The sequence below is a fragment of the Dendrobates tinctorius genome, unplaced genomic scaffold, assembly GCF_039654945.1.
Source record: "Dendrobates tinctorius isolate UK_male_01 unplaced genomic scaffold, ASM3965494v1 ptg000054l, whole genome shotgun sequence".
Lineage (NCBI taxonomy): Eukaryota > Metazoa > Chordata > Amphibia > Anura > Dendrobatidae > Dendrobates > Dendrobates tinctorius.
The window spans coordinates 14,570,156-14,583,676 of NW_027361722.1; the positions used below are offsets into that span (position 1 = coordinate 14,570,156).

The 13,521-nt window shown below is 48.5% G+C and overlaps 1 protein-coding gene across 2 annotated transcripts in view; it reads right to left on the bottom strand.

Moving 5' to 3' along the window:
* Window positions 1-545: 545 nt before the first annotated feature.
* MAEL (maelstrom spermatogenic transposon silencer) overlaps window positions 546-13,521 on the bottom strand; it is a 46,845-nt gene continuing 33,869 nt past the window's right edge. For both annotated transcript variants that reach the window (XM_073577123.1, XM_073577122.1), the window contains 3 exons: window positions 3,057-3,192; window positions 1,397-1,454; window positions 546-1,301 (listed from right to left, as the gene is read on the bottom strand). In XM_073577123.1, the coding sequence (XP_073433224.1) occupies window positions 1,198-1,301; window positions 1,397-1,454; window positions 3,057-3,192 (298 nt within the window). In that variant the 3' untranslated portion in view covers window positions 546-1,197. The remainder of the gene's footprint in view (window positions 1,302-1,396; window positions 1,455-3,056; window positions 3,193-13,521) is intronic.

Genomic DNA, 13,521 nt, shown 5'->3' on the forward strand with positions numbered 1-13,521 from the left:
GCAGCTGCCCAGAAGTTCTCCCTTGCAGTGTGCGGACCTGGCTGTGTGCTGACGGCGTCCACTGCAAGGTCCGCAAGCGAGTACTTTCGGCTGTCAATAACAGCTGATTGACGGGGGGTGCCGGAGACCGGCCAATCAAAAAGTAGTGGACAACTTCTAAGTATATTTTTTTGAGAATATTTTTTTTTTATCTTTGGACCACCCCCTTTAACCTCTTCACCCCTGGGCAATTTTTTTTTCTCCATGTAAATAAAACTGCACAAATTTTTCACCAACCTTTAAATTTAACTTATGCCCTCCTCTTAGCTAAATTCAAGTTCCAGAGACCTCATACAAGAGTCAGGAGGTCAGGACACCTCCCCAAGCAGAGCAGCAGTCTCTTTTGGGATTTCACTCTTTACTTTTGAGAAAAATTTTTTTGTAGTAAGCCAAAAGGTTACACACCCTCAGCCTTGGGATTTGTCCACCCTGACCCTTATATAGATGTCCACTTTTTATAGGGTTCTAATCACTCTGCACCACTATGGAACATATAACAAAAAACACAAAATAAACCTTCTTTATTAACTGGAAATTACAATAATTAGGAAAACCCCACCCCCGAGGAGCATCAGAATCAGCCAGTAAGTGGCTAAAGGCTACATGTACCCCTGTAACCATATTGTGCTACTCCTACACATCTCAAATGCAAAAATAAACTAACTTTGTGAACAATCTTGAGTATTACTAATCTTACCGTTTAGAGTATACAGTTCCTAGGTGCAACTATGTGTCAACGACTTCACAAAGTAAGAACAGAACTCTCGCGTATGGCGCCGCTCCTGAAATCCACTATCCTCTGCTTACAACTATGGCGAGGAGAGGCGTAATTACAGGACTGCAGGATGGTAGACAGCAGAGGAGCTGTATACACAAAACGGTAAAATCATTGTTACATTTTCTTCATTTGTGGATCCCACTGGATCAAGGTGGACATGTATCTTTCAGACAAACATAACTTTTCAAAAGTGTTTTGTCCTGTCTTTAAACACAGACAAAATATACAAGGATGTCCGCTCTCACTGGACAAATTAAAGTGGCTTTCCAAAGCCGAGAGAACCTGCGGCCGTCATCACGTATAACATAGGAAACAAGGTCAAGAGGAGCTTCCAGAATATTCAACAAAGATGAAAACAAAACAACATTGTAAGGCCGCCCTTAACATGAGGTTGTCGAATCCGCTAACAGCCGCAGTATTCCTCGCCCTCGGGCTTTGCTGATGGGGGCAGGGATCAGCCCCCTCATTCCCAAATAACTTTCTCCTAAAAATAAAAAAAGTTAAAAGAAGCAGATTTCATCCTCCTCATTCTGCCAGAAACAAGTCTAATCATATACGATAATGTGATATCTGAATTACCTCCAGAGGTGGCTAGAAGGTTTTCATTCTCAGCGACAAACTGATGAGCCGCTTTTCTCTGCAGAATATCAAACATTAATGAGACAATCCAGATAGAGACAGGAGGAAGTCACCGCTCTCTAGTGATGGATAGGCTGCATTCTCAGTGATGTCACCGCTCTCTAGTGATGGATAGGCTGCATTCTCAGTGATGTCACCGCTCTCTAGTGATGGATAGGCTGCATTCTCAGTGATGTCACCGCTCTCTAGTGATGGATAGGCTGCATTCTCAGTGATGTCACCGCTCTCTAGTGATGGATAGGCTGCTTTCTCAGTGATGTCACTGCTCTCTAGTGATGGATAGGCTGCTTTCTCAGTGATGTCACCTCTCTCTAGTGAATGGATAGGCTGCATTCTCAGTGATGTCACCGCTCACTAGTGATGGATAGGCTGCATTCTCAGTGATGTCACCGCTCTCTAGTGATGGATAGGCTGCATTCTCAGTGATGTCACCGCTCTCTAGTGATGGATAGGCTGCATTCTCAGTGATGTCACCGCTCTCTAGTGATGGATAGGCTGCTTTCTCAGTGATGTCACTGCTCTCTAGTGATGGATAGGCTGCTTTCTCAGTGATGTCACCTCTCTCTAGTGAATGGATAGGCTGCATTCTCAGTGATGTCACCGCTCACTAGTGATGGATAGGCTGCATTCTCAGTGATGTCACCGCTCTCTAGTGATGGATAGGCTGCATTCTCAGTGATGTCACCGCTCTCTAGTGATGGATAGGCTGCATTCTCAGTGATGTCACCGCTCTCTAGTGATGGATAGGCTGCATTCTCAGTGATGTCACCGCTCTCTAGTGAATGGATAGGCTGCATTCTCAGTGATGTCACCGCTCTCTAGTGAATGGATAGGCTGCATTCTCAGTGATGTCACCGTTCTCTAGTGAATGGATAGGCTGCATTCTCAGTGATGTCACCGCTCTCTAGTGAATGGATAGGCTGCTTTCTCAGTTATGTCACCGCTCTCTAGTGAATGGATAGGCTGCATTCTCAGTGATGTCACCGCTCTCTAGTGAATGGATAGGCTGCATTCTCAGTGATGTCACCGCTCTCTAGTGATGGATAGGCTGCATTCTCAGTGATGTCACCGCTCTCTAGTGATGGATAGGCTGCATTCTCAGTGATGTCACTGCTCTCTAGTGATGGATAGGCTGCATTCTCAGTGATGTCACCGCTCTCTAGTGAATGGATAGGCTGCATTCTCAGTGATGCCACCGCTCTCTAGTGAATGGATAGGCTGCATTCTCAGTGATGTCACCGCTCTCTAGTGATGGATAGGCTGCTTTCTCAGTGATGTCACCGCTCTCTAGTGATGGATAGGCTGCATTCTCAGTGATGTCACTGCTCTCTAGTGATGGATAGGCTGCATTCTCAGTGATGTCACTTCTCTCTAGTGATGGATAGGCTGCATTCTCAGTGATGTCACTGCTCTCTAATGATGAATAGGCTGCATTCTCAGTGATGTCACGGCTCTCTAGTGATGGATAGGCTGCATTCTCAGTGATGTCACCGCTCTCTAGTGAATGGATACGTAGGATTATTTCACCCGCTGTACTTCAGTTTGCTAAATTGTGAGTAGATAATGTTTTATATCAAAGTTAATATGTAGTGACACTGACCTGATATCTCTTTGCATCCAGGATAACGGTTTTACCATTTTCTGACTTCTTGGTCTCATTTGCCTGCAGATTGGGCAAATGAGCGCCTGTAAGGACCACGTCATACACGGAGGCCAGCGCTCGGCTCATACAGTAGCTACAAAACAGAAGGCGGAAGACAAATAAATAACAGATGTACGGCAGCTAGATGGTGTCTGATTGTTGAGATGAGAGGTATAAGGGCCGAGATCGGATGTTGTTGATGTGTGAATGCCTTCATCATACAGATTAATTCGTCACTGGTAGTCCAGTCAAAATACGAAAAAAAAATCCTTTACTCTGAACGATTTCCAAGAAAGCGTTTTATTGTTTTTTTTGGTAGTATTACATGTAGGGAAAAACATACTAAAAGTTTACCAAGATAGGGTTACCACAAAGGGTCCAAATGTGATGTCAAACAATATGGCCGCCAAAGCTGTAAAATGTTAAATGCGACTCGCCTTTCAGTGTCTATCATATTTCTTTTACAATACTATTATATTTATTATTTAACGATTTATTTATCTTCTTTTACAAAGCTGAGAATGATGGAAAGTCAAGAAACTTGCCCCTTATGCAGCCATGAAGTAGAAGATGATGGAGAAAGAGTGGTGATTGGTGCGAAAGGAGCTGAAGGGATCAATAAAGCCAGTATTGAGAGGGGCGTTAGCACTGTGGTAGCTGGTGGAGCAGTGGTGCACAAGAGATGTCGTATGAACTACATAAACAAGAAGCAAATAGACTTGCATAAGAAAGCTACTTCCGTTCATCGTTCACCTGCCAAGAGAGGTGCACGGGTGTCTACTGGATCCTATGATAGCACGACGCAGTGTTTGTTCTGTGGACATGAAGTGGTGAAGACAAGATCTAGTAGTGATTTCGATGACTATAGCTTTGTTAAAACGGATGGATTTGTAAGGTCCATCTTGTCACATTGCAAACAGCGTAATGATGACTGGGCAATCACCATTCAAGGGAGAATCGCGTACTTTGGGAAGGACTTACATGCTGCAGACTGTCTGTATCATCGTTCATGTGACATTAACTTTCGGACAAATTACGGAATTCCTATGCGTCATGGTGGTGGATCTACTACAAAGAAACCGCGGAAGGTAGGGAGGCCGATGAACATGGACCAAGAGCAAGCGTTCTTGAGAATGTGTGCATTTCTCGAGGACAACGATGAAGAGCAACTGACTGTCACAGATCTTGCAAAGAAAATGACGAAGTATCTTGTAGAAGGAGACGGTGCTGCCTATAGTAATAAATGGCTGAGGTATAGGCTGGAGGTATGGCGATTCGCTATTCATAGAGTGTGAAGGGTTGCCTAACATTGTAACATTCCGTGAAACGACCAGAATAATCCTGAGGGACTATTTCCGTAGTCAGGAAACGGATGAAGAAGCCCAGAAGAGAGCCATCATAGAGACTGCGGCCAAACTAATGAAGAGTGATATCAAGTCTAAGATCCCATCTTCAACCGATGAATATCCGAAGACTTCTTCACTTGAATGTCAGTGTGCCTTAGATTATCTCCCCCTGAGGTTGCTTTGCTTGCTTGAAACCCTCTTCGTTGGAAAGGACATTCACAGGAAGGTCGCAAGCATTGGACAATCAGTTGTTCAGGCTGTACGTCCCAGGGCTGTAGTAGCTCCATTGCAGCTTGGGTTAGCAGGCCAGCTCCATCATCATTTCAGGTCTCGATTTCTTGTAGACAGTCTCTCAGCCATGGGATATTGTTCATCATATTCGGAAGTTCAGCGATTCGAAGAAAACGCTGCCGCTTCTGTTGGCCAGGATGTACTCGGTGGTACCATAGACAGACTGGATACGGCACTGCTGTTCGCTGCGGACAACGTCGATCATAATATCACGTTAGATGGGAAGGGGACTATTCACGGCATGGGGATGGTAGCTACTGTGACTCCAGGAAGGAAGGTCAGTTGCACTGTTCTCAGACAGAAGACTGCGGACTTGGAGATAGCTGAACAAAGCAGAGTTGATTTAAGGGAATACCGATTCGCAAAACACACTCGCCGAAACATAAAATTCAAGCCCATGTCATTTCTCGACACCATTGACCATCGTGTTGATGTATTGTGGGAGATGTCTTTACGCTTCAAACAGCCTGCACCGAGCTGGAATGGAATGATGCACATGCTACATAAAGACTGTGATCATCCGGGGTCGTTTTCGGTTATCTTCCTGCCCATCATTGACATGTATTCCGGAGACAAGTCATGCATCTTCTCTACTCTTGAGTATCTGTGCAACCTTGCTGATAAACACCGATCCGCTGCAGTTGTTACATTCGATCAGCCACTCTACTGGAAGGCGTCAGAAATCAAACACGAGGTGCCTGAAGACAGCCCGGTTCGAGATGTTGTCCTGATGCTCGGGAGCTTCCACACATTGATGAATCTTATGGGTGCCATAGGAACGTTGATGGATGGGAGTGGAATCAAAGAGATCTTGGGAACAATTTACGGTGACAATGCTGTGCAACACATCATGACTGGAAAGGCAGTTCAGCGTGCAGTTCGTGGCCATCTCCTCCTTGATCAGTGTCTTACTCAGCAAGTTGCAGACCTAAAGTACTTTGCGACCATCCCGATTTTGCAGACCTGTTTCAAGAACTTGAGCAGTTGTATGTTATTTTTTCACTCGGACATTCTTTTGATGGCTTTTTTGGGCAACGCCATTCACTTAACCATATATTGTGCTGCAAAACAGGGAAAAGTTCCAATAGTGATAACAGTGCAAAAATAGGGTTTTTTGTGTGTACTCACAGTAAAATCTTTTTATCCTAGCCAATCATTGGGGGACACAGGACCATGGGTGTTATGCTGCTTGCCACTAGGAGGACACCAAGTTAACGCCTCCTCTGCAGTATACACCCTCTCGCTGGCTGAGATTTCCCCAATTTGGTGAAAAAGCAGTAGGAGCATTAAACAAAGAACAATAACTGTCATAACCTAAGAACAATGCAATAAGCCAATAGGCTAAACAGGGTGGGTGCTGTGTCCCCCAATGACTGGCTCAGAGAAAAGGATTTTATGGTGAGTACACACAAAAATCCCTATTTCTCCTACGCCTCATTGGGGGACACAGGACCATGGGACGTCCTAAAGCAGTCCCTGGGTGTGGAGCATACAACTGCTAATACCCCATGTACCACCGGCTTAACGCTGTGGGACTGCCGATTGCAGAATGCGTCTGCCAAGAGCTGCATCCGCAGAGGCTTGAGAGTGAATTTGGTAATGTTTTGTATAGTTATGCAGACTGGACCAAGTCGCAGCCTTGCAGACCTGTTGTGCAGACGCATGGTGCCGAATGGCCCAAGAGGCGCCCAACTGATAGGGTAGAATGTGCTTTAATCCCTGCTGGGATAGGTGACACGGTAGGATTCCAGAATAGCCAAGCGAATCCATTTGGCTAGCGTGGCTTTTGAGGCAGCTAGATCCTTCCTATGCCCCTCTGGAAGTACGAACAGGGCATCTGACTTGCGGAAGGGAGCCGTCCGCGAGATGTACCGTCTAAGAGCCCTAACCACATCCAAGGTGTGGAGGGTCTTCTCAATGCGATGGACTGGTGCCAGACAGAAGGAAGGCAAAACAATTTCCTCACTGAGATGAAAGGAAGACACGACTTTGTGCAGGAAAGACAGGGACGTTCTCAGAACTGCCTAATCCTGATGAAAATTCAGGAACGGAGGACGGCAGGACAGAGCCGCCAATTCCGAAACTCGTCTGATTGAAGTAATTGCCACTAGAAAGACCACCTTCCAAGAGAGAACAGTTAGTGGTACGTCCTGCAGTGGTTCGAAAGGGGCATCCTGTAAAGCTCCAATAACTAAGTTTAGGTGCCATGATTCCAATGGCCTTTTATAGGGAGGCGCCACATGGGAAACTCCCTGAATGAACGTCTTCACCTGCAATTTGGTGGCAATTTTGCATTGGAATAGAACTGACAATGCTGAAATCTGACCCTTGAGCGAGCTAAGCGCGAGACCAGACTAATACGGATTGTAAGAATTCCAGTATGGAAGGTATGGAGAACACCAGAGGGGAACGACCATGGTCCTTGCACCACGAGAAAAAGATCTTCCAGGTGTGGTGATAAATGCGCATGGACACGGGCTTCTTAAGCACTAATCATGGTGGAGATGACCTCGTGAGAAAAACCAGCCTGTGCTAGAATCCAGGATTCAACGGCCACGCTATCAAAGACAGGGCGCCGGAGTTCTGGTGGTAAATCGGGCCCTGTGAGAGGAGATCCATGCGATTTGAAAGTCGCCAGGGAACATAGGCGACAAGTTGGACTAGTTCTGCGTACCATGCCCGGCGCGACCAGTATCACTGGTACCCCGTCTGCTCTGATTTTATTGATGACCCTTGGGAGCAAGGGAAGGGGGGGGGGGGGTAAATGTACGGGAGACGAAACTGGTGCCATGGCAGAGCTAGGGCGTCTGCTCCGATGGCGTATGGATCGGGCAATGAACCAAGGAATCTTGTTGTTTAATCTTGAGGCCATGAGATCTACATCCGGAGTCCCACAGCGATGGCAAATCTGCTGAAAAACTTCCGGATGAAGGGACCACTCTCCTGAGGCGAGGCCCTGGCAACTGAGAAAGTCCACCGCCCAATTTTCTACTCCCGGAATGTGGATCGCCGAGATGGGCGAACGGTTGGTCTCAGCCAAACGGATGATGTAACTCACTTCGTGCATGGCCATCCTGCTGCTGGTACCCCCCTGCCGGTTGATATACACCAGAGCTGTGGCGTTGTCGGATTGGATCCTGATGGGGTGACCTCTGAGGAGATGGTGGAAACTCAGTAGGGCTAGTCTGATCGCTCGTATCTCCAAGATGTTGATGGGGACACGAGACTCTCGAATGGACCAACGACCCTGTGCCGTGTGGTGGCAAAAAACCGCACCCCAGCCAAGAAGACTTGCGTCGGTGGTCACCACCAACCAATCTACTGGAAGAAAGGACTTCATTTGATTCACGGAGGACTTCAGTGTCCACCACCTGAGGGTTTGTCTGACCCACAGGGACAGAAGGAACCGAAGGTCCAAGGAGAACGTGTTCTTGTGCCAAGTCAACAGCAGCGCATGTTGCAAAGGGCGGAGATGAAACTGTGCAAATGGGAGTGCTTCTATTGCTGCTACTATCTTTCCGAGAACTCTAATGCTGAAACGTATGGAGTGAGAAACTGGTCGGGAAAGAGTCAGAGCTCCCCATTGTAAGGCTCGGGCCTTTTCTGGAGGGAGAATGACCAACCCGTGGGAAGTGTCCAAGATCATTCCCAAAAAGGAAACCTGCTGAGCCGTGCTGGAAAAGACTTTTCAAAGTTTATCTTCCAACCCAGGCGAGAAAAGCCGGATTACTTACCGGTAATGCTCTTTTAAGGAGTCCACGACAGCACCCACTGGAGGTATCGGATCCACCCCATTTGGAACAGGAAACCCTACAGAAAGATAAAAGGGGGCGGTCCGCCTGGCCTCCTCAGTTTTGTATTTCAGAGTACCAGGAGGACCGCCAAGGGTTAGGCAATGTCTTTGTACTTCTAAATTCTATTTATTCATCTTTAGCAGATACACTTTTACTACTGATATCTTAGTAGGGAGGGAAGTTAGCGGGTGCTGTCGTGGACTCATTAAAAGAGCATTACCGGTAAGTAATCCGGCTTTTTACCCTTCGCCACGACAGCACCCACTGGAGAGATTCCAGAGACCATCACCTGGGTGGGATCACCGTGCCAAGGACAGTCCTGCCAAAGCTTAGGTCTGAAGTAGATGAAAGGTCAAGTCTAGTGATTATAGAAGGTAGAAGGGGTTGACCAAATTGCCGCCTTACATATGGCTTTGATTGGAATGTCTCCCCTCTCGGCCCAGGAGGCTGCCACTGCTCTGGTGGAATGTGCTCTGATGTTCTCCAGAGGATTTTCATTTTTCGAGGAGTAGGCTAAGCGAATGGCAACCCTGATCCACCGGGATAAGGTGCTCTTCGTGACTCCGTATCCTTTTTTTACAGCCCTGAAAAGATATGAACAGAGCCCTACACTGCCTCCAGCTCCCGGACCTCTCAATATATTTTAGGACAGTTCTTCTAACATCCAAGGTGTGGAATTTCTGCTCCTCCGGAGTGGAGGGATCTCCAAAGAAGGTCGGGAGGAGTATTTCTTGAGATCTATGGAATTTTGTTGATACCTTAGGCAGGTATGAGGGGTCTGGTTTTAATAACCTATCCTGGTATATCTGAAAAAAGGGTGGGTCTATGGATAGAGCTTGGATATCACTCACTCTCCTAGCAGACGTTAGTGCTACTAAGAGGGCAGTCTTGAGTGACAAGAATTTCAGGGATATCATGTCTATTGGCTTCCTTAGATTGAGACATAGTGCCCCTGAAAGCGTTACAGGCAGAGCCTGGGCTGCAGCTGCAGGGAATGTGCAGAGAAGGGGTTAAGCTTTGCTCTGAGGGCAGATGCAGCTTACCCACGGTCCTGATGCTGTGTCCCCGGAAGGAATAGCGGTGGCCATACGTCATCAGGAGCTGTCAGTCACTGCGCGGGCCCCGAAGCAGTCACAGAGCAGGCTGAGATAAAAGACAAGCCCCCCCCCCCCCCCCCCCGAGACTAGGAGGGCGCTGCTCGTACAGAACGAGAAGCGCCAAGGACGTGGGCGGCGCTAGCGGTGGACGGCGCTATGTAAATTGCGGCCTAGTTCGGCCGAAAAGCCGGGGACTAAATTTCTAGCCGGATGAAGGAAAAAACGGGGGCCACGATGGAGCGCCGACATACCGCCGCTGACACTAGGTCAGCGCTTCTCCCAGGGACCAGGACTCGACCCCATACCTCCAATCCGGTGCTCACACAGGCCGCGCTGTCCGGGACTGCAGATCTCATCCTCCCGGGTGATGAAGCAGAGCAGGAGGAGTTCTTAAAGGAGTATACCTCAATCGATCCTCCCTATGGGCAGGAGGATGGAGAGGCCATGGGGCTAATTTAGGGCATCAGAAGCACTCCTTAGTCTCCGTGTACTTGCCCCCTTTTATCCGTGCGGGGAGATCGGGACCGTGAAGGAACAGTCGCCCTGAAGAATCAGGTATTCCCAGTCGTCGCAGGAGAGGGTAGGGGGAGATATACTCGGCGTTCTCGCCTGTTGTTGGTTCGGGGGAGAGAGGGGTCCTTGAAAGGGACCGTCGACCCCTTCACTCCTTTAATTAAAAAATAAAAAAGTTTACAGAAAACTCGGTCTGAAGCTAGACCCAAGTGCCTCCTACAGACACTAAGCAAGAACTGGGGAAATCTCAGCCAGCGAGAGGGTATTGTGAGGTAGCGCTCACTGAGTGTTTTGGGGGACACTCACTTGGCTGCAGATAAACCAGGTCCGGCACAGGCTTTTCACATAACATACGGTTTATTGTACACGGCATAAACCATAGCAGCATGAAGAAAACGGTAACACTCTTACACCACACCAAACGAAAGTTCATAAAGGAGCTCTGCTCTCTTAGCCCTGTGGACACACAGGCTGCGCTTTTTCCAGAAAACAGGCTCTAAAGTCTCACAGTTCATTCCCCCTGTCCGGGGTAACCTCTTAGCTGCTTCTCAGTCCTGACGTCCCTTCCCTCCTGGGGACTGTCCAGTACTCACAGGCTATTACACACAGGCCTCACACGGTCAGCGGCGTCCACACATGCTCTTCAGGAAGGCAGCGCACCTTCTAGCACGCCGGCTTTCCGGGACCTTCCACACGGACCAATCAGATCCAGGCATTCCCTCATGTGACCTACCCTGGTCACCTTATATGGTCCGTAGCCACACCCACAGCGTCACATGGCTATGACCTCATTGCAGGTCCTTCAGATTCACAACCACACACATAGGCTTTACTTCAGACACACACCACTGGGTGGGTTTGTAGGTGACTGGTCTCATCCGTTTCACCAGCCACCTGTAAGCCTTCCCTGATACATTGTAACACAAACCTCAGCAGTACCTCTGCTGATTAACACACATTCAAGCTTCCATCCCAGGGCCACCCACCCTGGGATACATAACGGTCATTTACCATCCTGCAGTTCATCCTATTTCCATTACCACAATGGACATGCCTGTATGCCTGTCCTGGGGCACCCACACAGCGCCCCCTAGCGGACACAGTGGTCACTGCACCAGTGTGTATACTGCAGGGGAGGAGTTAACTTTTTCTGTGTTCACTTAGTGTCCTCCTAGTGGCAAGCAGCGCAACACCCAATGAGGCTAGGAGAAAAAACAAAAACAACAAAAAACAAATAATGTTGGAATGGCGTGGCTTTTGAGTTTACTTTTTACTATGTTCAGTCTGCGGTAAAAATAATCTGGTAACAAGTTTACCCAGGTCAGTACAATCCTGGAGATACCAAACTTGTTGCTGAATGATAGCGGCAATGGCATCAGGTAGGAGCTGGCCTGCCGTCCAGTGGGCCACGAACTACTGTCCTGAACTAATGTCCTTTGAATCGATTTGCTCATCGTTACTGATGATCTATTATCAGTATCATAAGACGAGAAGCGCATATTATTATTCACCTTGACCGTCTGCCCCCGGAAAATCCACACAGCAAGCGCAATGTGAGGATTCACAAGATTTGTAGCTAAAGGACGGACAATCCCTTTAAACTATTCTACAATGTAACTAATATAAATCAGAAACGGTTATCATTTTTTGCTTCCAATTGCTGCTGATCATGATAGTGCCCTGGAAAGAATCAGTCTCCTTCCCCACCGTGGGCGGAAATCAGTCTCCTTCCCCACCGTGGGCGGAAATCAGTCTCCTTCCCCACCGTGGGCGGAAATCAGTCTCCTTCCCCACCGTGGGCGGAAATCAGTCTCCTTCCCCACCGTGGGCGGAAATCAGTCTCCTTCCCCACCGTGGGCGGAAATCAGTCTCCTTCCCCACCGTGGGCGGAAATCAGTCTCCTTCCCCACCGTGGGCGGAAATCAGTCTCCTTCCCCACCGTGGGCGGAAATCAGTCTCCTTCCCCACCGTGGGCGGAAATCAGTCTCCTTCCCCACCGTGGGCGGAAATCAGTCTCCTTCCCCACCGTGGGCGGAAATCAGTCTCCTTCCCCACCGTGGGCGGAAATCAGTCTCCTTCCCCACCGTGGGCGGAAATCAGTCTCCTTCCCCACCGTGGGCGGAAATCAGTCTCCTTCCCCACCGTGGGCGGAAATCAGTCTCCTTCCCCACCGTGGGCGGAAATCAGTCTCCTTCCCCACCGTGGGCGGAAATCAGTCTCCTTCCCCACCGTGGGCGGAAATCAGTCTCCTTCCCCACCGTGGGCGGAAATCAGTCTCCTTCCCCACCGTGGGCGGAAATCAGTCTCCTTCCCCACCGTGGGCGGAAATCAGTCTCCTTCCCCACCGTGGGCGGAAATCAGTCTCCTTCCCCACCGTGGGCGGAAATCAGTCTCCTTCCCCACCGTGGGCGGAAATCAGTCTCCTTCCCCACCGTGGGCGGAAATCAGTCTCCTTCCCCACCGTGGGCGGAAATCAGTCTCCTTCCCCACCGTGGGCGGAAATCAGTCTCCTTCCCCACCGTGGGCGGAAATCAGTCTCCTTCCCCACCGTGGGCGGAAATCAGTCTCCTTCCCCACCGTGGGCGGAAATCAGTCTCCTTCCCCACCGTGGGCGGAAATCAGTCTCCTTCCCCACCGTGGGCGGAAATCAGTCTCCTTCCCCACCGTGGGCGGAAATCAGTCTCCTTCCCCACCGTGGGCGGAAATCAGTCTCCTTCTCCACCGTGGGCGGAAATCAGTCTCCTTCTCCACCGTGGGCGGAAATCAGTCTCCTTCCCCACCGTGGGCGGAAATCAGTCTCCTTCCCCACCGTGGGCAGAAATCAGTCTCCTTCCCCACCGTGGGCAGAAATCAGTCTCCTTCCCCCTCTGGACAGCGTCAATAAAGAAGGTCCAAAGACAGAAAAGATTTCTTTATTTATATCTTCTCCTAATATCTCACTGCTCTCCGCGGTTTCTGTTGATCAATTGTGGAAATGCACTTTTTATTTGCAAATTCACCGCAACTGGAATTTTTTTTTTGCCGTTTTCCAGTACAGTAAATGGTAGAATTAACCCCTTCACCCCCAAGGGTGGTTTGCACGTTCATGACCGGGCCAATTTTTACAATTCTGACCACTGTCCCTTTATGAGGTCATAACTCTGGAACGCTTCCATGGATCCCGGTGATTCTGATATTGTTTTCTCGTGACATATTGTACTTCATGTTAGTGGTAAAATTTCATTCATATAACTTGCGTTTGTGAAAAAAACGGAAATTTGGGGAAAATTTCGCAATTTTCCAAATTTGAATTTTTATGCCCTTAAATCACAGAGATACGGCACACAAAAAACTTGATAACTAACATTTCCCACATGTTTACTTTACATCAGCACAATTTTGG